We start from the raw sequence: 23,570 nt of genomic DNA, 5'->3' as shown, positions 1-23,570 counted from the left end.
CTGCTATACACCTTGGATGCACGTACCCCTTTGGATCACTACATTTGTATCTTTAGGGTAAATACCCAGCAGTGTGACTGCTGGGTCCTAGGGCGAAAGGAGAAGATTGTTACTGTATTCCTCTACTATTTTCCTGCCTGTGGGCCTCAGAGCACTTTTTGAAAAATTAACTCTTACCTTTATGAAGGGAGTTGGCTGTTATTCCTAATAGTATGGAAATGAGATGATGTGATTCAATTCATTGCCCTTGTCACATTACTATTATCTTGAATATTTTCCTAAAATGCTTCTGTATCGTAAGCAATAGGTTAGGTGCGAACAGGAGCCACTGATCTCACCCTGGTTTCCTAGTTAACTTGGAAAACAGATCAGAAACTAAGGACTAGCTATAATTACAAGAACAGTATTTAGTAAAGAGGGGAGCCACTGAAGACTTCTGAACTAATAAAAACTGTATTTTGATAACATTACCTGGTAGGAACAGAGTATAAAATGGACTGCAGATAGGAAGCAGATGAAGGCATAGTGACTTGTTACTAGGCTATTATAGTTCAGTGAAAATTAAGGACTGTAGTGCTAGTAACAGGAATATAAAGGAAGAGTTGTATATAAGAGATTCCAGAGGGAGACTTGATTGACCTAGGTAGCTGAATAGATGTGAGAGGTAATCAAGGAGCCAAACATGGCCCTGAAGTTTTAAGACTAAGAAAGAGTAAAAAAAAAAAAAAAAAAAAAAGATGGTACTATTAATTTTGAGTTATTAATGATACAAACTATATCTTCTCATCCCGCTTTATATAGCACCCAGCTGAGCATAATGCATGAGGATATAATAATGATGGTAATTAAAGAGGCCAACAGTTGAATAAAAATAATTTTTTAATAATAACCAAACTTATAATAAAATGGATAGATGTGGCTGGGATATGTGGATAAGAGGAGTTTAAATTCAAGATCAGAATGTTCTCAGTACAGTGGGCAAGAAGACCTGGAAACCACATCTGAATTTCTGAGGAAGGGGCAACAGATGAGACTTCAAACAAAAGAAATACTCCTCACCTCAAACAACAATCAGTGTTGTTCCTTAATACTATACTGGAGAAGTACATCATTTTCTAACTTTGGTGCTATCAAACGCAAATGGTTTGTATTCTGAATTCTTTGAATCAAGGACTATTATCTTCTACCTCCTCTACAAGTCTTCCTTTGTAATTTCTAGTACATCATACTATGCATACAAGCAGCAAAGAGTAGACACTAAATAAATGAAAATCCTTCAGACTTTAATATCAAAATAATCTCTCCTGTTGAGATCATGAGTCTTTCCCTACTAGTCTTTGTGTTATTCTCAAAGAGGTCAAGTGCATATAATCTTGAGCTCCTGCAAGATCACTCTAAGTGTGATCTCTAGGATCCAGGTGATCACTAAGAGCCAGGGGACTTACACAGCAGCAGCAGATAAGGACAATTGCAAAGGCCTGAAGAACTCCAGCTGTGCCCACGACCCATGTAAGGCGTAGAAACAAGATCACTCCAAAAATATTTTGTAGGCACGGGAGGTAGACACCCATGAAAGTACCCATTTGAGGGGTCTGAAAAGAAATATGTTGACAAAAGAAAAATTATATAGTCATCTAGAAAAGATGCTTTATCCTCTTGTTTGTATATACAAACTTATTCCCTACTATATTACTTACAAAAGAGATAATTAGTATAATCAATATCTTAAAAGAGGCACATATAAAATCTTCATCTTACAAATGATCACCAACTTTTTAATATTCCTAGAGCTATACATTTTTACTTTACACAGGTTCCTATATGCTTTTACATGGGCATTTGACCACAAACTTTTAAGTGTACCCCTCCAAATTTAAAATGTTCTGTTCTTTGAAACTATTGGTTTCTCTTTCCTTTTTTTTTTTAAAAAGATTTTATTTTTAAGTAATCTCTACAGCCAACGTGGGGCTCAAACTCACAACACTGAGATCAAGAGTTGCATACTCCACTGACTGAGTCAGCCAGGTGCCTCTAGCTTTCCTTTTCCATTTAAAAATTGAATAATGATTTGATGGACTTCTTTCAGATTTTGGCAAAAGTCCTTCATGGTAGCTGGTAAATGCAGTTGGTAAAATGAAGATCTGAGAGTCATTTTATCCCTGAACAACCAGAAAGCTAACTTGTAATATTGCTCCATATTTTCCTTTTGAGAAATCCTGAAACTTATTATTATTATTAAAAATAATTATTTATTATTATTATTATTATTATTTATTATTGAAAAACCCAGGGGGCTCACTGCCTCACATTGTTAGGCCTCTGCACAAACATCACCCTGTCAGAAAGGGCTTTCCCTGGCCAACCTCTCTACAACAGTAACAACTTCTGCCCTGGCTCTCTTTGCTGGCCAGTTTCAGTATCTTTACCTTGCCTTTAAAAAAAAAATCAGTTAATTCCTCAAGTTAACACAAGATGTTACATTAGTTCCAGGTGTACTACAAAGTGATTTGACAAGTCTTTGCATATGTTATGCTTTGCTCATCACAAGTGTAGCTACCATCTGTCCTTGCCTTTATTTTTTTCAGACCATCGTCAACACATAATACAAAGGTTGATAACTATCTCCTTGTACTAGAATTTAGATTGCATGAGAATAAGACATTATATGTTCCGCTTCTTTATGACCACCCCACTGCTCAGAACAGTGCCTGTCATGTATCAAGTATTCAACAGTTTTTGAGCATGGAGTGATGACCTGGATATTTCTTCCTTTCTTGTATGTGGACTCTTTTTATTTATCCTTGTTTTTGTAGGTCTCACCTTGGTGGGCTTCTTTTTCCCTTCAGTGATGTTCTCTGCCTCTTCATGTTCCTTTGCTCCTTGTGTCAGATTAGTATAATTGGCCATACGGTTGAGAAGAGAAGATACCTTTGGTCTGGTATCCATTTCTTCCTATAAAGCCAGAAACATGGAAGAAATGAGTAATAAAGAACACTGGATAAGCATCAAAGTGGACCTCTACCAAAAAGTTGCAAATTAAATGAGAAAATACTTCACAGGTAAATATTTTAAGAAAATTTATAAATAAGGCTTTATTCTCCTCCCACATTAAAATATCACTTAATCAGGACTACACAAATCCTTTTTTTTTTTTTTTTAAGATTTTATTTATTTATTTGACAGACAGAGATCACAAGTAGGCAGAGAGGCAGGCAGAGAGAGAGGAGGAAGCAGGCTCCTTGCCAAGCAGAGAGCCCGATGCAGGGCTCGATCCCAGGACTCTGAGATCATGACCTGAGCCGAAGGCAGAGGCTTTAACCAACCGAGCCACCCAGGCGCCCCAGGACTATACAAATCTTTACAAAATTCTTTTTTTTTTTTTTTTTTAAGATTTTATTTATTTATTTGACAGAGAGAGATCACAAGTAGGCAGAAAGAGAGAGAGGGAGAGAGACAGGAGAAAGCAGGCTCCCTGCTGAGCAGGGACTCCAAATCTTTACAAAATTCTTAAGTGAAAAGCTTTATCACTCTTTCTAATGACTTAACTTTACAGTAAAAACAAAATCACATTGGCCCCTACAGATAGCTGTAACCTTGAAAAAAACATTGATGATACTACTTTTAACTACAGTGCACCTTTCTTTAGGCTATTAACATTTTTTTTTAAGTAGGCTCGACACCCAGCTTGGAGTCCAATGTGGGGCTTGAAATCATGACCCTGAGATCAAGACCTGAGCTGAGGGCAAGAGTTGGGATGCTTAACCAACTGAGCCACCCTGGCACCCCTTGGCTACTAACATTCTAATAACATTTATGACTATTAATTATTGCACCAAGCACAGACCGCTCAATAAAAAATTTTTGTGCCTGAACTAAATGGTCACCTCAGATCTTTTCTTGAACAAAGCTGAAAGAGGATATCATTTAAAAAACAGGTACCCCAAGAGAACTGGAAGTCATATCATTGTCCAAAGCTAGACACAAAGGCAGTGCTAGACTAAAGCAGGCTCCTCTCAACAACCCAAATGCAGAGCCCATCAGAGTCCCTATGGTCTTAAGGAAGACATATAGGCCCTCTTAATCGAGCAACCTATTTCCTACATTGATTTTTGATCAGTAGTTCTAAGGTAAATGATGGGCTTCCCAAACACAGAGTTGAAAAACACTCTACTTTATACTTCATAAATAATTCCAATGCAAGTATTTAAATCCTAGCTGAATTAGACACAAGGTTCTCCATATGCCTGTGATGTCAAAATCCTACCTCAACTCACAGAAATCTGATTTAATGGTTACTTATTAGTTAGTGATAATTAGATTATACAGAGTAAGTCAACTATAATGACAAGTTATAGTAAGTATTATATTTTAACAATTAGTTCTTAAAATTATCCAGCCTGTATTGTTTTAAAACTAAATGGGACAGAAAACCGTTATCTTGAAATCTCTGTTCCTGAAATTTCTGCCGTAGTTTTCTCTCAAATATTACCTCAAAGAGGGCCAAATTTTTATCAAAATATTCATCTCCTTCTTCATAGTTGGAATTATTGAGATAAGCATTTCGAGCTTTCTTATGGCCATCATCTGGAAAAAAAAAAGAAATTAAGTTAGTTTTGCATTGGTATTAAAGAAGTATCAGCACCAAATAACATCATATTGCCTCTGTAATGAAAGAATCCATTTTCCTGTTCAAATTTTAGGGAGAACTCAATTAGCCAGGCTTAGAGAATGAGGCCCCCTCTAAAACAGGAGCAAAATTAAATCTCTAAGAGGCAAACAATAGGAAGGCTTAACAGCATGAAGACCTCTGGAAACACTATTCTTTCAGGATTCTAGTCTATATAGGGCCCTACTCCCAAAGCCACTCAAATCTAGAATAAATTTTTTTAAAAAGTTGCTTCTTGAGTTCTTACTCAGTGTATTACTATACACTTTATACACTGCTGCTATTGATAATGATAGAAAAGCCCCTCTACCTCCCGGGCTGTCCAGCGTTTTATAAGCTGACATTAGGTAAAAAAAAAAAAGACATTAGGTCACATAACCAAGCATTGTTTTTGTACAAACTCCTGGCACACTTTTTTTGTTGTTGTTGTTGTTTTATGTTAAAAGAGGTGCCCCAGGGCGCCTGGGTGGCTCAGTTGTTAAGCATCTGACTTCAGATTCCTGGGATCAGCCCCACATCAGGCTCCCTGCTCAGCAGGAAGCCTGCTTCTCCCTCTCCCGCTCCCCCTGCTTGGTTTCCTGTCTGTCTCTCTGTCAGATAAATAAATAAATAAAATCTCTGGGTGGGGGGAGGTACCCCAGAAGAATCTTGTACCAGCTACAAAGAAAAAAAAGAGAGACTGGGTTTTTGTTGTATAAGAGTTATATATAATTATAATTGCCTTATAGAGGGAAAGAGAAAATAAAAAATTATGTAAATGTCATTAAGAACTAACACTTTAAGTATTCAGGAAATAAACCCAAATATAAAAGTTAAAGAAATTTAAATTTAAGTCTTTTTTTTTTTTTTTTTTAATTTTTTTTTTTTTTTTTATTTTACAGAAAAGAGAGAGATAACAAGTAGGCAGAGAGGCAGGCAGAGAGAGAGGAGGAAGCAGGCTCCCCGCTGAGCAGAGAGCCCGATGCGGGACTCGATCCCAGGACTCCGAGATCATGACCTGAGCCGAAGGCAGCGGCTTAACCCACTGAGCCACCCAGGCGCCCCAGAAATTTAAATTTAAGTCTTATAACCTTAAATACAAGTTTGGGAAATAGCCAACAAGCTATCAAAATAACTGGATCATGTCATCTGTTTTGTTTCTTAAGTTCCACACATGAGTGAAGTCATATGGTACTTGTCTTTCTCTGACTTATTTCATTTAGTACAGTGCAATCTAGCTCTAGCCATATCAGAGCAAATGGCAAAGTTTCCTTTTTTTATGGTTGAGTAATATTCCATTTTGTATCATCAGTGGGTAGGCATCTGGGCTCTTTCCATGATTTGACCATTGTGGACAACTGCTGCTATCAACATTGGGGTGCATGTGCCCTTTTGGTTCAGTATTTTTGCATCCTTTGGGTATATACCTAGTAGTGCAACTGCTGGGTCATAGGATAGCTCTATTTTTAACTTTTGAGGAACCTCCACACTGTTTTCCCGAGTGGCTGCACCAGTCTGGATTCCCACTAACTGTGTAAGGAGGTTCCCCTTTCTCTAAAACCTCACTAACACCTGTTGTTTCCTATGTTGTTAAATTTAGCCATTCTGACAGGCATAATATCTCATTGTAGTTTTTTAATTTTTCATTTGTTTATTGATTCACTTAAAAAATATTTACTGAGTACCAGAGACAGAGCAGTCAAACAGGATGCTTAAGCCGGTTTTCAAGGACCAGACCAGTCCCTTTAACTTCACTTCTACAGAAATTTCTGGCTTAACTCTATACATAGATTGTTTTTTTAAACAGCTTTATTAAAATATAATTTAGACATCATATAATTCATTGATTTAAAGTATACAATATTAGAATTTGGGGTATATTACATCATTAATTTTTTAACTTCTGGTAAAATTTTTAAAAACTTGCAATTTTAACTATTTTTAAATGTGCAAATCAGAGGCATTACAGTCACAATGTTGTATAACCATCACCACTAGAAATCGATTTTTTTTTTTTTTTTAAGTAGGCTTCACACCCAGCATAGTCCAACTTGGAGCATGAACTCATGACTATGAGATCAAGAGCTGAGCTAAGACAGAGAATTGGAATCTCAACCAATTGAGCCATCAGGACAACCCCATAACCCTACATAAACTGATTTTAAAAATATTTCTTTTAAACTGATGGAAAAGTCTTATTCTTCTTAATTCTACCACTGGACACAATGCTCCTATGTGTTTTAAGCATCCCAATGTGTTCTTCATCCTAACTTTTACTGGAACTCATATCAGTCTTAACACTTGCTATCCCTAAATAAATTCCTCAGTTTCTTCAACACTCATTAACTACAACTTTTAGAACAGAGATGCACCCCAAAGAGCTATGCTTTATCTTCTAAGCTTAACTTTGCTGACTCATTATAGTTTTGGTTTATATTTCCCTGAAGATGAGTGATGATGATCTTTTCACGTGTCTTTTAGCCATGTGTATGTCTCTTAACTATAGAGAACAAACTGACGGTTGTCAGGGGAAGGGGTTTAGGGGGATGGGTGTAAATGGTGATGGGGATTAGAGCACACTATCATGATGAGCACTAAGTAATGTAAAGAATTGCTGAATCACTATATTCTATACTTGAAACTAATATAATACTGTATGTTAACTGGAATTTAAACACAAAAAATTTTAATGCATATGGAATAATGTATCTAGGAAAAAAATCAACAATTTTTAACCCCTAATGAAAAAAATGGATGTAGGTAATCATCACTAATAGTTGCTAAAACCATTAGATGAAAAGCTGAGACATAATTTAATAATGGATGGATCAGGGTGATCAGGAACTCAAAGATCTCAAAATCGCTAAAAGTGGGTAACAATCTAGTACAATGAAAAGTACACTGCACACGGGGCGCCTGGGTGGCTCAGTGGGCTAAGCCGCTGCCTTCAGCTCAGGTCATGATCTCAGGGTCCTGGGATCGAGTCCCGCATCGGGCTCTCTGCTCAGCGGGGAGCCTGCTTCCTCCTCTCTCTCTCTGCCTGCCTCTCTGCCTACTTGTGATCTCTCTCTGTCAAATAAATAAATAAAATCTTTAAAAAAAAAAAAAAAAGTACCCTGCACAACCTGTGATGTATTCCTACCAAAAGAATAGAAGTTGAATCTAACCAAGCCTCTAAATCTAACTACCAGTTCACAAAAAACAGAGGAGAAACATGTTAAGCATTACCATAAAGATGGTGCAATCATCAAATTCACAATGTGAGAAATTCTATATGACAAAAAATAATCTGACTCATTCAACAAATAAATGGCATAAACTAAAAAAAGGTAATGATGCATCAACCAAGTGCAAGGTGTGAAATCTGTTAGAATCCTGACTCAAATCAAATGTAGAAAGACAATTCTGAAGAGAGAAATTTAAATATAAACTTTAAAAAAAAGGTAAATAAAATCATGTGATGGAATTTTCTTAAAGACGTCCCAGAAAAAATTACATAGGGCTTGAAAACAGATTCTCAACACTGTTAAAACTGAGTGATGGCTTCATGGAGATTCATTATGCTATTCTATCTGCTTTTCTATACCTTTGGAAATTTCCACAATAAAAAGTTATCTAAAAAAAAAAAAAAAGGAAAACGTAATTATTTTCCTCTAATTGTTTCAGAATATTCCAGAAAGAATGGCACAGCTTAAAATTATCACCACTTCAGAGTAACTCATTTATTCAATTAATTCACCAACATTTATTATGTTCTTATGATGTGCTGCACACTCTAGGTCCTGGGGATATAGCAGTAGACAATGCATTTAAAGACATCGCTTTCACTGTGTGTATAGTGAAGTCACAAAAGACAGTTAAAACACACACCACACATACAAAACCAATTTACAGTGTTAGCCAATTTCCACACTGTAAATGTTCACACATGCCAATTTTAAACTACTAACAACAAAATCCAGGCATATACCGTTTACAAGTGACATATAATGACACACAAAGGCTGAAAGTAAAGAGATCAGGTACATACTAACCAAAAAAAAAAGCTGATATGGTTTTATTAGCACCAGATAAATTTTTCTTTAAGGGGAGAACTTTATTCTGAATGAAAAGGTAACCACGTAACAAAAGGTTGAATTCACCAAGAAAGCAGTTTATAATTATTTTTTATTTATTTATTTTTTTGAGAGAGAGAAAAGACCAAGCAAGCGTGTGAGACAGGGAGAGGGGCAGAGGGAGAGGAAGAGGGAGAATCCAAAGTAGGGCTCCATCTAACAACCCTGAGATCACGACCCGAGCAAAAATGAAGAGTCAGATGCTTAACCTACTGAGCCACCAGGTCCCCTAAAAAAGTATTTTAAAAATACATCCATAGTTTATAGTTATCCTTCTGTATAATAAATTACTCCCAAATTTAGTGGCTTAAATGCACACTTTTTATCACCCAGTTTATGTGGGCTAGCAATATAGGCATGGCTCAGGTGAGCCCTCTGCTTCAGTTTCCTATGAAGCTCCAGTCAAAGCTCAGCCAGGACTGTGGTCTCATCTGAAGGCCTGGGGAAGACCCACCTCCAAGCTCACTGAGACAGTTGTTGGCAGGACTCACTCTCTTTCAGGTTGTTGACGAAGGGCTTCTCTTGGTTCCCTGCCACATGGGCCTATCCACAGGATAGTTTACAGCATGGCAGCTGGACTCCCTCAAAGCAAGTCATCAAAGAAAGCCAGAAAGAGAGTACAAGACAGATGTCACAGTCTTTTTGTAATCTCATTTTGAAAGTGACTTTGCTTTTGCCATTTTCTATTAATTAGAAAGCATCGTGAAGTCCAGCCCTCACTCAAAGGGCAGGGACTACAATTTTGATCTTTAACAAAACTTGTTAAAATTGTGAAAAGATAAATTTTTAAATCCTTCCAAATTTGGAAATTAGAGAAAATACATTGTAGAACAACACAAGGATCCAAGATTAAAATACTTAAAAAAATAAAATGAGACAAAGACAGCTATTGAAACTTGTAGGATCCACCAAAAGTAGCACTTCAATGAGAAGCTATTGTCCTAGTTTTACTTCAGCAAAGTAAAAATAAAAATTATTTGAGATAAGTGCCTATTTTAACAAGCTAGAGAGCAGAATAAACTCTAAGACAATAGAAAGTATGACAATATCTATACAGCTGTCCTTTGGTTCAATGTCCTTCTCTGTCTTTCAACTGTCCATCTTTTCTGGGTCCTTATGTTTTGGGTACATCTCTTGTAAATAGCAGATAGTTGTATTTTCAAAAATCTGATGATCTGTCTTTTTAATTGTCAAGTTCAGTCCATCAAACACAGCAATTTATAAGTTTAGACTGGATTCTACCATTTAAAAATTTCTATTCAGTCTTTTTTCTTTAGGATTCATTCTCATTTCTTCTCTCTGGATTTTTGGTTTGTTTTTCCCTTATTCCATTTGTTCTCTTTCCTCTTTTGGAGATTCCACATTCCATCTATTCTTTCAGTAACTACCTTTGAAATTTTCCACGTATTTTATTTTAACTATAAAGGGGCACCTGGGTGGCTCAGTTGGTTAAGTGTCTGCCTTCAGCCCAGGACATGATTCCAGGGTCTTGGGGTTGAGTCCCACATGCAGCTTCCTGCTCAGCGGGGATAGGCTGCTTCCTCCTCCATCCCACCCCCTCCCATGATCTTTCTCTCTCTCTCTCCCCCTCTCTCAAATAAAATCTTAAAAACCAAAAAAGTCCCAAACTGTTAAGTGAGTTTAAAAAAGTAATCCTCTCAAACAATAACAAAGACTTTCAAACACTTTGTTCTCTCCTCTGATTTATATATTACTGTTTTGTCCAATATTTCTAGCAGCTTATTTTATTTTATTTATTTTATTTTTATTTATTTAATTTTTTTTCCCGGTGATGAGACCTTTTAGGATCTTCTTTCTTTTTTTTTTTTTAAATTTTTTATTTTTTATAAACATATATTTTTATCCCCAGGGGTACAGGTCTGTGAATTGCCAGGTTTACACACTTCACAGCACTCACCAAAGCACATGCCCTCCCCAATGTCCATAACCCCACCCCCTTCTCCCAACCCCCCTCCCCCCAGCAACCTTCAGTTTGTTTTGTGAGATTAAGAGTCACTTATGGTTTGTCTCCCTCCCAATTCCATCTTGTTTCATTGATTCTTCTCCTACCCACTTAAGCCCCCATGTTGCATCACCACTTCCTCATATCAGGGAGATCATATGATAGTTGTCTTTCTCTGCTTGACTTATTTCACTAAGCATGATACGCTCTAGTTCCATCCATGTTGTCGCAAATGGCAAGATTTCATTTCTTTTGATGGCTGCATAGTATTCCATTGTGTATATATACCACAGCTTCTTGATCCATTCATCTGTTGATGGACAGCTACGTTCTTTCCATAGTTTGGCTATTGTGGACATTGCTGCTATAAACATTCGGGTGCACGTGCCCCTTTGGATCACTACGTTTGTATCTTAAGGGTAAATACCCAGTAGTGCAATTGCTGGGTCATAGGGCAGTTCTATTTTCAACATTTTGAGGAACCTCCATGCTGTTTTCCAGAGTGGTTGCACCAGCTTGCATTCCCAACATTGTAGGAGGGTTCCCCGTAGTATCAAAGGCTTTTGAGTATAACCTGGTATAACCTTTTGAGTTGTAACCTGTGAGTAGCTTAGTTTATAAAGGCCATCAAAGGTAAGAATAGTCATCTTATTGGCAACTTGTTTCTATTACAGGAAGTAATTTGGTTAAAATAAATGTCATTTTGAGTAATGTTTAGGACAACTCCCAGTCTTTGGCAAACTTGGGTGTGCCCTCACCAGTGACATAGCAGGAAAAATGTTAAATGGGAGAGTTCAGACATTAGACAAGAGACAGAGGACATAACAGACATATCTCAGAGCAGTATTATCATGTTGATTATACAGTTTGGACTGCATACCCAGAATCATCCCTCAACTTAAACCCATTTACCAATTGTGATTTTTATAGGCATGGCTAATTTCATTCTCATGAATTCTGAATCTTTTTACTCCTAAATTTGCCCTTGTTTTGGGTTTTATGTGTATCAGTGAAGTACTGGTGAAGTACTTGAGATTAGTCTTCAAATTACCAAAGAAGTATTAGGTAAAGGTTGCCCTACGTTCCTTCAATTATAAAAAAATGAAAAACAGAAATCCAAGTTGAACTTGCAGGGAACTACACAAAGAGTAATTTCTACTCAGCTCAAACATGGAGGGTGTTCAAAGGAAGAGGCCTGGCCTGCGTAGAAAATGCATGTATGGCATGTGCGCACAGCTTAGAAGGCAAGAGAGTGTATAGTATAGAAGGAGGTAATTTGTAAGAGAAAAATTGTTTGTATTTCCCCATCTAAAATCATATCTGTTCTGCCCAAGTTATCTGAGATGGTCTTCTATTTTTACTCATACATTCCCTGGAAATTCCAAATAACTTGTTTTAGGCTATTTTTCTTTTTTTTTTTCTAAAGATTTTATTTATTTGACAGAGATCACAAGTAGGCAGAGAGAGAGGAGAGGCAGGCTCCCCACTGAGCAGAGAGCCTGATGTCGGGCTTGATCCCAGGACACTGAGACCTGAGCAGAAGGCAGAGGCTTAACCCACTGAGCCACCCAGGCACCCCTAGGCTATTTTTCATTTCAGGACAAAAAAGTTAGAATTCAGAGTACCAAGAAACATGAAGATAGGTCCCCAAAGCCTAAGATTATCTCTCTAAGCTTTCTCTTTTGACAGTAGTGTGCCATGTCTTTGGCCACTTACTAACAGCATTCATCTTCTGAACTATAAATATTCTTTAAAGATTTTTTATTTCTTCATCTGAGAGAGAGACCAAGCAAAAGCACTAGCAAGGTGAGGAGCAGAGGGTGGGAAAGAAGCAAACTCCACACTGAGCAGGGAGCCTGATGTGGGGCTAGATCCCAGGACCACGGAATCACCTGAGCTGAAGGCAGATGCTTAACCAACCACCCCTCAACTGTAAATATTAAGAGATTCTAAGCTTTGCCCCATCCCATCATACATAAGAGGTGTTCCCATTAATGACAGTGTCTGAGAATCATAATCTTAAAAAGGATTGTTGATGATATTTTAGGGAAAAAAATAGATGGTGCTGGTAATTTCTCAAGCTTTTCCTTTAGAATCAATAGAGTAGAGCTAGATGATGACCGTAGTTATTCTGGTTATGAAACTGTGATTTTTTTTTTTAAGATTTATTTATTTGACAGAGATCACAAGTAGGCAGAGAGGCAGGCAGAGAGAGAGGAAGAAGCAGGCTCCCTGCCGAGCAGAGATCCCGATGCGGGGCTCCATCCCAGGACCCTGAGATCATGACCTGAGCTGAAGGCAGATCATAACCCACTAAGCCACCCAGGCACCCCTCTAAGTGCTTTTTTTATCAGTACATTGAAGAAGACCTAGCAGCCTTTTAATTACTACCATAATTTCAAAGTAGTATTGCACTTAAATGGGATTAAGAAATATATATATAACAATTACAGTGTGATATGAAAAATTGTACTTATTGTTGACAAAGCACAGGTACTTTTATGTAGTTTGTTTCTGATGTCATACTTGGAGAAAATACTAAACTTCAGTTACAAGTTAGTGAAAATAAAGTTGCAACCTTCTCCCCATTGTTCACAGACCCCCTTGTCTAAAATTACTTTTGTGGCCCAGACACATTCAGGGAAACCAGATGTAATCCTCAGTATCTCAAGAGACTTAATCTTTGAGGAAATTGGAGTTCAAAGTCTTTTCCATATTTAGCCCTTAATGGTTTTCAAACCTTTAAAATAACCATGTGGTTAGTTGTTAAATGATGATTGTCAATATCTCTTGCATTAGGAACTTGGCTTATTGCCACTAATTTTATTATAGATTAGAAGAAGTAGATATTTATAAAAGCCAGGTTAGTAATTTTATCATGAAGTCCAATCAGAACATATCTGCTGGTAGTAATGAGTTCTTTACTTATGTCTTGACTTTGAGCTGCTATGGCCATATGTTTCTTTGGCATTAAAGAGAAAATGTAATCCATGTGGTAAGCCCCAAATCATTCTACTTTATTGAACTTGTTTTGCTTGATCAAATTTGTGTGATTATCTTTTTAATTAATTTTTTTCTCAAAATTTCATTTAAATGCAATTATACAAAATTTGTCCTGCTTCTGGCTTATTTTCAAGGTTCATCCATATTGTAGTATTTTCTTTTTTATGACTGAATAATATCCCATTCTATGTTCATACCGCATTATTGTTTATCCATTTATCTGTTGAAGGACACTTGGTTGTTTCCACCTTTTGGCTGTTGTAAATAATGCTTGGATGTACATTGTCATACAAGTGTCTGTTCTGCATCCCTGTTTTCAGTTCTTTTGAGTATATGCCTACAAGTGGAATTGCTGGGTCACATGGTAATTCCGTTGCTTAGCTTTTCAAAAAAGCTGTGTGATTATTTTTTATAATAGTTTATTCTATTTATACTATCCTTTTATTAATGTTTTTTGAGCATTAAAAAACTTTTTTTTCTTATTTCCTTCATATACTTTTGTTGCTGATTTTTAAGAAATTATTTGTTTTGGTCATTCATTTTTTTCTTTTCTTTTCAATTGTTTGTTTTTCAGACCCGAGTCAGAACTCCATCACAGGGGAACACAGCCAGCTGTTAGGTATAGTATTACTGTGGGGATTGACTTTCACTAAAGTCACCCTTTTCCTGCCTATACTAACAGACATTACTCCCACTTCTATTTTCTATCCCCTCCTTTTCTGTTTTACACTCCTCAACATTTTTTCCTGCTGTTTGCATTCCCAACTTGGTAAGTTTTAGGAAACTACTTCTGCAATTTATTATTAAGACCCAATGTAGTACATTTAAAAGTAATTTATAGAATCTGTTTTTAAAAATAAAATCTGTAAGAATTAGAGCTTCTTTGTTCCAAGATAGTTTTGTCAAGAAGATACTATAATACTCTATCATATCTTGGGCCTTGTAGCTACTTTGTCCTTTTTATTATTTTTCTTGGTCTTTTAATCACCCTTATTTTTTAATTACTGAAAGTACTTCATGGATAGCAAGAGCTTAAGAAAGATGTAGAAGTAGATGTTCCAGTTCTTTATCTGTTAAATAAGTGATAGAAATAAATTTCTTTCTTCTAGGGATCACATATTTTAAATTTCAGTAATTTAACAGTAATTGCACATCTCAGAACTTAAAAATTTAAAATATAGAAATAAAACATGCTCTGGTGAGGATTTCATACAATACAAAAAGTATATGTAAGGAAAGTAAAGTCCTTTAAAGTATCTCTTCTCCCTACCACTTCACCTCACTAACTGGAGAATTCTTTTAGAAATTTTTATTTATACATTTTCTTATTATATATGACTATCTTCTTTCTTTTTTCTGTCCATGGGATTATACTCTGCAAACTCCAGCTTCTTTTCTTTCACTTAACATTTTATCTTAGACACATTGTTTCAATACATAAAGATTTGCCTATTCCTTTGTTTGTTGAAGAATAATAGTCCCTGTATTCCTGTGTTCTAACTTTACATAGCCAGTTTCCTATTGTTGACTACTTATTTCAAGGTGTTTTACTTTTAAAAATTATGTTACAGTAAACATCTTATACATATATTGTTGCATTCTCATTGCCAGTATATTTGAAGGAAGAATTCCTAAGAGAATTCCTTGGTCAGAGGGTATACATATCTTCAGAAAGATACATCCTTACCATAAAAAGCAGATGCCAATCTTCAATTTTTTCTTTCTCTAAGAGGTGAAGATAGCATCTCCATTAAGTACTTTTCAATATATTAACAGCCATTTTGTGTGTATGTCTTTTGATTTGAGTCTTATTTTTTTTGTTGTGTGTTTTTGTTTTTGTTTTTACTGGAGTATAATTAACATACAGTAGTGTTATATTAGTTTCAGTTGTACACTATATTGATTGGACAGTACTCTCACCAGGATAAGTGTAGTCACCATCTATCACCACATAGCATTACTACAGTATTATTGACTATATTCCCCATGCTGTACTTTTCATCTCCATGACTAACTTATAACTGGGAGTTTATATCTGTCTTTTTTTTCTATTAGAAATTAAGGAAATTTATTTATAGTTCATATTGCAATGTTACATTAGTTTCAAGTGTACAACATAGTGATTCAACTTCACAAATTTATAACCCCTTTTTTCTCACCCATCCCACCCACCCACCTTCTCTCTGCAACCCACCAGTTTGCTCTTTGTATTTAAGGGTTGTTTGTTTGTTTGTTTGTTTGTTCTTTTTTGATGGGAGGGGCAAAGGGAGGGAGAGAGAATCCTTTTTGTTTGTTTTGTTTTTTGTTTTGTTTTGTTTCTGGTTTTTTTTTTTTTAAAGATTTTATTTATTTATTTGACAGAGATCACAAGTAGGCAGAGAGACAGGCAGAGAAAGAGAGGGGGAAGCAGGCTCCCCACTGAGCAGAGAACCCGATACAGGGCTCCATCCCAGGACCCTGGAATCATGACCTGAGCCTAAGGCAGAGGCTTTAACCCACTGAGCCACCCAGGTGCCCCTTGTTTCTGTTTTTTGAGAAAGAATCCTAAGCAGACCCCACACTGGGACATGGGCTCAGTCTCACAGCCCTAAGATCATGACCTGAGCCAAAATAAAGAGTTTGTTGCCTAACCAACTGAGTCATCCAGGTGCTCCTATTTTCTTTTTATATACAACTTGTAAGTGAAATCATGAGATATTTGTCTTTCTTTGCCTGACTTCACTTAGCCTAATGTCCTCTAGGTCCACCAATGTTGTTGGGTGGCAAGACCTCATTCTTTTTTATGGCTGAATATTCCATTGTGCATATAATACCACACTTTATTCATTTGTCGATGGACAATTGCATCGCTTCTGTAGTTTGGCTATTGAAAATAAATATTGTTGCAATAAACAGAGATACATATGTCTTTTCAAATTAATTTTCTTTGGGTAAATATTCAGTAGTAGAATCGTTTGATCATATCGTAATTCTAGTTTTAATTTTTTGAGGAACCTCCATACTGTTTTCCACAGTGGTTGGTCCAATTTACATTTCCACCAATGGTGCATGAGGGTTAATTTGACGCTTTTTTTTTTATTTGTACATTGCTGAACTTTTTGCTATTTGAGTATGTGCAAAGCAGTTATGGAAAATATAAGCTATCAAAAAGTCCAAAGTAAGGAAATTACTTGACTTGTTTGCTTATTACAGGTTCAGAATATGAGTTGATACTCCTTTTCTGCTCTTTCTTTGTTAAGGACATAAGTTTCTGGGTTTTTTCTTAAGATTTTATTTATTTCAGGGGCATCTGGGTGGCCTCTGCCTTCAGCTCGGGTCATGATCTCAGGGTCCTGGGATCAAGCCCCGAGTCGGGCTCCCTGCTGGCAGGGAGCCTGCTTCCCCCACTCTCTGCCTGCCTCTCTGCCTATTTGTGATCTCTCTCAGTCTGTCAAAAGATTTTATTTATTTCAGAGAGAGGGAGTGAGCAAGAGAGAGCATAAGCTGGGGGAGATGTAGAGTGAGAGGGAGAAGCAGACTCCCTGCTGAGCAGGGAGCCTGATGTGGGGCTTGATCCTAGGACCCTGAGATCCTAACTTGATGGAAAGGTGGATGCTTAATCATCTGAGTCACCCAGGTGCCCCATAAATTTCTGATCTTAGAAATTCTCATTTCTTTGACAGAGTTTATGTGCTGGAACAGTAACTCACCTCCTAAGTACTCAATAAATATTTGTTAGGTAAATGTTTGACATAAACATTTGGCTAGAAATCTGATCACAGGGTCCTAGACTTATGATATTGAGGCTGTCACTATTCTCTTTTTTTAGAGTTTTATATTTGATAGTTTATTTAGACTGTTCAATATTATTCTTGTCTATATAAAAATTTCATATTTGGACCAGGAATGATTGAGAGTTTATTGAAAGATTTAGGCAGACCATGAAAAGTACATTTCTCTCCTAAGCTATTAAATTGTTTCTGTCTCTGATACATGCTGACAAGTAGAGAAATTTGAGAGTGGTTTATCATCTGGCCAGGAACATGTGTGTAATGGAGGTAGGGAGGACTTAGATAATGAAATGGACAGTCAGGGGAGCTGGTACCATTCCAGTGTAAGCTGGATTTTGTTTCCAGTGAAGCATTCGTAGTAAAAGATAGTGAGTGTATTGTGGGCAAAAGAAATGGTATATGATTGTGAAGACTTCTCTTAGTATTAGCTAAAAACCCTAGTATTTGCAAAGAGATTACTCTAGATATTAATCTCATTTGGCAGCCTGTATTTGCATTCAATTTTAAACAATCCTGGGAATTTATCCAGAGTCATCTGGCTAGATTCTCAGGTAAGTTCATCTTGCTACCCTGAGTGCTCCCTCTTAGGTTCGTTAGATAAGGTCTTTTTTCTCGTGCTCTTAATAACTGCCATCTTCTGTGTCCTAGCCTGAATATCTTTCCCTCTTTCTTTCTTCCTTCCTTCCTTCCTCCCTCCCTCCCTTTCTTTCTTTCTTTCTTTCTTTTTTTAAAGTAAGCTCTAAACCCAGCTTGGGGCTTGAATTCAGGACCTGAGAGTTGCATGCTGTACTTACTGAGCTGGCCAGGCACCCCTCTGAGTATCTTTGCCTAAGCTTCAGCCTCCAAGGCCTTAAAAGGCCAGGTTATTTAAAAAAAAAAATCCTCAAAAGATAGAAGGGTGATTTTTTAAAATTATATTTTCTAGCCATCATGCAGAAGGGGCATTGGTAGCTTGAAGTAAAACCTTGCCAGCTCTTGGGGCACCTGGATGGCTCAGTCGGTTAAGTGTCTGCCTTCGGCTCAGGTCATAATCCTGGGTCAGAGTCCTGGGTCAGGGTCCTGGGATAGAGCCCCAAGTTGGTCTCCGTGCTCATTGGGGAGCCTGCTTCACCCTCTCACTCTGCCTCTCCCCTCCCACCCCCAGCTTGTGCTCTCTCTCACTCACTTCCTCCCTCCCAAATAAATAAAATTAAAAAAAAAAAAAGAAAGAAAGAAAAGGATCTTGCCGGCTCTCTATAAAAATCTTGCTTAGGGGCACCTGGCTGGCTCAGTCAGTGGAGCATGTGAGTCTTGATCTAGGAGTTCGAGTTTGAGCCCCACCTTAGATGTACAGATTATTTAAAAACAAAATCTTGGGGGAAAAAAATCTTATTTAGCATAATTTGGCCTGGTAGGTTAGAAAGTGCTTCAGTTGCCTTGCCTGCTGAATGGAATTTATAATATTTCTCAGACCTTCTAAATGTTCTTCCTGTCAATAGGGCACAGTCATTTTAATGTATCTGTTCCCACTGACTCATCAGATCTCTCATAAAACTCAGGGTCAGGCTGAGCCACTATATGGAAGAGTGAAACTGCTATTGTGGTAAAGAATTAAGTTGTATACTTAAAATTTATGAACTTTTCTGTGTGTGTATTTCTATAATTTTTAATTTAAAACATTTTAGTAAGCAAGTAAGCAAATGAGCAGTGGGCCCTAACAGTTTTAAAACAATTTTTATCAAACATTCAAGGAAAAATAATTCCTCTTACACAGTTTCTCTCAGAGAACAGGAAAACAAACAGACCCTACCTCACTTTGAGGATTGTGTAACTTTGATACCAAAACTTAGCAATGACAATATGAGAGAAGTATAAGCCAGTTTCAGTTATGAATATAGATACAGATGTCCTAAATGAAATATATGCAATCTAAATCAAGCAATACATGTATTTTAAATTACCCCTGTGACCAGTTTGGGTTTCTGCTAGAAATACATGGTTGGGGCATGTGGGTGGCTCAGTTGCTTAAGCGACTGCTTTCAGCTCAGGTCATGATCCCAGACTCCTGGGATCAAGTCCCACATTGGGCTTCCAGCTTCATGGGGAGTCTCCTCTCTCTGACCTTCTCCCTTGTCATGCGCGCGCTCTCACTCTCTCTCTCTCTGTCAATAAATAAAAATAAAATCTTTTTTAAAAAGTTAAAGAAAAAAAAGGAATACATGTTTGGTTTACCATTAAAAATCAATGTATAGGGAGCGCCTGGGTGGCTCAGTGGGTTAAAGCCTCTGCTTTCAGCTCAGGTCCTGAGAGCCCCGCATCCCCACATCAGGCTCTCTGCTCAGCAGGGAGCCTGTCTCCTCTTCTCTCACTGCCTGTCTTTCAGCCTGCTTATGATCTCTGTCAAATAAATAAATGAAATCTTAAAAAAAAAAAAGTGTATTTAATTCAGTATGGTAACCAAAGGAGATTAGGGGCACCTGGGTGCCTCAGTCAGTCAGTTAAGCTTCCAACTCTTGATTTTGGCTCCAGTTGTGATCTCAGTATTATGAGATAGAGTCCTGTATGGGGCTTGCACTGGACATAGAGCCTGCTTAAGATTCTCTCTCTCCCTCTGCCAAACTCTCCCCACCCCTTAAAAAAAGGGAGATTAAAGAATGAATCACCTTAACTAACACAGGAAAAGAATTTCATTTGAAATCTATCCAATATTTAAATCCATGAGTTTGTATTGATACTTTAAAAAACTAATTGATCACAGTTGGACTACTCTAGTGAATTAATTCCTTATTCTGAGAATTGGTTAATAAAAGGAAAGAATGAAGTATATATCTTACTTTACAATACCAACGGATAACCAAATTGTATATTAGAGAAAGTATCTCTTTATAAAATTATTTCAGGTAATAAATTAAGGAAGAATAATAAAAAAGAGTATCACCACTTTGTAAACCTTATAAATTGATGGGTTTAGTCATTAATCACCAACAGTTGTTAGTATCCCCAAAATTAGATGACATGTATCTCTCTCTCTTTATTTATTTATTTATTTATTTGACAGAGAGAGAGAGAGAGACACAGTGGGAGAGGAAACACAAGCAGAGGGAGTGGGAGGAGGTGAAGCAGGCCTCCTGCTAAGCAGGGACCCCAATGTGGGGCTCAATCCTAGGACCCTGGAATTGTGACCTGAGCCAAAGGCGCCTAAAGACTGAGCCACTCAGGCACCCACAAATGACGTGTGTCTCGTAGCAGAAGATCAAAATTCCACTAAAAACACTGAATGTTGATAAGCCTCTAGATCTAAGTAGCAATAGATAGGAAATACAAAAAACAGTAAAACAATAAACAGTATTATGTGTATGTCATCATCAAAATCAGAAACTCTAGGGGCACAAGGGTGGCTCAAGTCAGTTAAGCATCTGCCTTTGGCTCAGGTCTTAATCTCAGGGTCTTGAGATCAAGCCCGGTGTTGGGCACCCTGCTTCTCCCTCCCTCTACCTCCTTTGCCCTGCTCATGTTCTCTCTCTCTCTCTCTGCAGTAAATAAAATATTAAAAAAAAATTAGAAACTCTGATGAACATATGACCTGTTTTCTTCAAATAAATTGTAGAGAAAAAGAGAATAAGCTATTGACTTAAGAGATATAGCAATCAGTTATAATGTATGACTCTTGACTACTATAAAATCAAAAACATAATTTATAACATTTGAGACAACCTTTCATGTTCACACAGTCACATAGCTCAGACCCAGACCTGTGCCAAGGGAAATTAAGTACATTTACTGCTCTTGTTCTGCCTAGCTCAGACCAGCAAAGACCATTTGACAAGATCAGAAGACGAAGGGAAGAATCTGAGATTGATTTATCTTAGCCCTAAATTGTATAAGTGGCAAATTACAAAAAGCACAATGTGGAGATAATATCATAAACTTTTTTTTTGACAGAGAAAACATAAAGTTTTCCTCAAAAACTTTATAAAAGTTTTTATAAAGAACAAGACATCTGATACACCATTTTTCCTCTACAAAAAAAATTGTGTGCCATAAAGGATGGAAATTTGAAATCTGTAATAGAATCAATGGCACTTGTATCAGTTTTTGTTTGAATTGTGCAGTGAAACACTGGTAAATTCCCAGTGGTGTTAGCATTATCTAGATAGTAAAATGAGGGTGAAAAACCAACATGATGATCTGATGGACTGTTTAATTCATAGCATTATTGAGAGCAGTCTCAGAAGGTGCCTTTCAATGGAATTCTCTCAGGATTCTGGATAATCCTAAAACAGCCCTAGGACATGGATTTGGTTCTTAGTTCCTGCACAGTAAAACTTACTTACTATTCAGAAACTCTAGAACTTCCATTCCATTTGAGATTTCCTGAGGCCACAGTAGTGACCCAGACTTCTGAAAGGCTCTACTATCTATCTGTCTATTTATCTATTTTAATTTTTTTAGAAAGAGCATGTGAGGGGGGGGGGTAGAGGGAGAGGGAGAATCTTAAGCAGGCTCCATGCTCAGCACAGAACCCAACCAAGGGCTTGATCTCACAACCCTGAGATCATGATCTGAGCCAAAATCAAGAGTCAAACACTTAACCAACTGAGCTACCCACTTTTATTAAGGCTGTACTTTTGAAGCAGTGTGATCTCCCACCAAGAAACTGAGATTGACAATGGATCCATGCCTTTCAGTTAACCACTCCTGATGAGAACTTTGTCTCTTGCCTGGAAAGCCTTGCTCTTTCATGATTGACCAGGAGCTCTGCGGGACCCTCACATTCCCAACACCACCACATGTAGACCCTGATAAGACCATCTTAGAGACATCATTGGTCTCATAAATGTAGGCAAAGTATCCAGGAATATTCTTCTACCCCCCCCCCCCCCCCCATTTAAGCAAGCAAGCAGAGTTGGGCCAGAAACATCTAGGATTAAAGTGTCAGGAAGTTACGGTGGTTGCATTTGAAACTTGAGACTCCAGAGGCTGCAAATGTAGAGGTGGCAGGGCTGCAGTGGGGTGGGGTTGTGGGGGTAGCTGTCAGGACAAGGCTTGGACCAGCAGGCAGCAGAATGGGGCAGGATAGTTCTGAAGCCAGATTTTTTTTTTTAAAACCAACAATATTGTAAGGCTATTGAGCCAGCAAGGAGTAGTATGTTGGGTCTAGGACTTCTCATATAACCCTCAAGAGGGGTGAAGTGGTCCAGAGTCTGTGATACAAAACTATTAAAAGTTCAAATCAATAATGGGTGCAGTTAGGAAGATGAGCATACTACTCAGGAATGAAAGACTGTTTAGAGAGAACAAATGGAACTTGTAGAAAAGAAAAGCTAGTTATTGATATAAAATGTCAAGTTAACAGATTAGAAACAGGTAAAAGGGGTTTGTGAACCAAACAAAAGGAAAAACTACACCTAGACATATGTTAATGAAGCTGCAGAACACCAAAAAAGGATCTTGAAATCAGCCAGAGAGGAAGTGCACGTCATCAAAGAAACAGTAGAATGACAGAATTCTCAATGGCAAAACAGATAATGTCTTAAAGTGTTTGCACAGCTGTTATTATCCTAGAATTTGTGCTTATTAGCAAGACACTCAGTAATAAGGACGAAATACAGACAGCTGTTGCTAAATAAAAGCCAAGAACATTTTACACCATGAAACTTGCTCTAAGCTAGTGGTTTACAACTGAGGACAGTTTTGTCCCCTAGGGGATATTTAGAAATGTTTGAAGACTTTTTTTTATTGTCACTACTGGAAATGCTACTGGCAGCTAGTTACTCGCAGCTAGGGATGCTCTTAAACAGCCTACAGTGCACTGGATATCCTCCACAACAAATAATTATGTGCTGAGTTTGAGAAACTCCTCTAATGGAATTCTCAAGAAGATACCTCAAGTAAAGGCAAAACGATCCCAGAAGACTAGTGCTCTGAAATGCAACAAAAATATTGAACAAAGAGAACTGTAAACGTGGACCTTCACCCAAGTCAGTGTTGTCTCTATGAAATATTTTTAGTATCTTACTTGTGTATTAAAATAAGCTGCTAGATTAAAAATCTCCAAACAAACAAAAGCCCAGGGCCAGACGGCTTCCCGGGGG

At 37.4% G+C, this 23,570-nt stretch overlaps 1 protein-coding gene across 1 annotated transcript in view; it reads right to left on the bottom strand.

Annotated features, from left to right (window-relative positions):
- SLC12A6 (solute carrier family 12 member 6) overlaps positions 1 to 23,570 on the bottom strand; it is a 92,128-nt gene that overhangs the window by 24,803 nt on the left and 43,755 nt on the right. Inside the window, exons 2-4 of the mRNA XM_059372445.1 lie at positions 4,490 to 4,584; positions 2,821 to 2,952; positions 1,446 to 1,592 (exon numbers count right to left, since the gene is read on the bottom strand). Of these exons, the coding sequence (XP_059228428.1) occupies positions 1,446 to 1,592; positions 2,821 to 2,952; positions 4,490 to 4,584 (374 nt within the window). The remainder of the gene's footprint in view (positions 1 to 1,445; positions 1,593 to 2,820; positions 2,953 to 4,489; positions 4,585 to 23,570) is intronic.

Source organism: Mustela nigripes, chromosome 13, assembly GCF_022355385.1.
Source record: "Mustela nigripes isolate SB6536 chromosome 13, MUSNIG.SB6536, whole genome shotgun sequence".
NCBI lineage: Eukaryota > Metazoa > Chordata > Mammalia > Carnivora > Mustelidae > Mustela > Mustela nigripes.
The sequence above is the reverse complement of the archived record's forward strand: the minus strand, read 5'-3'. Positions and strand labels throughout refer to the sequence as shown.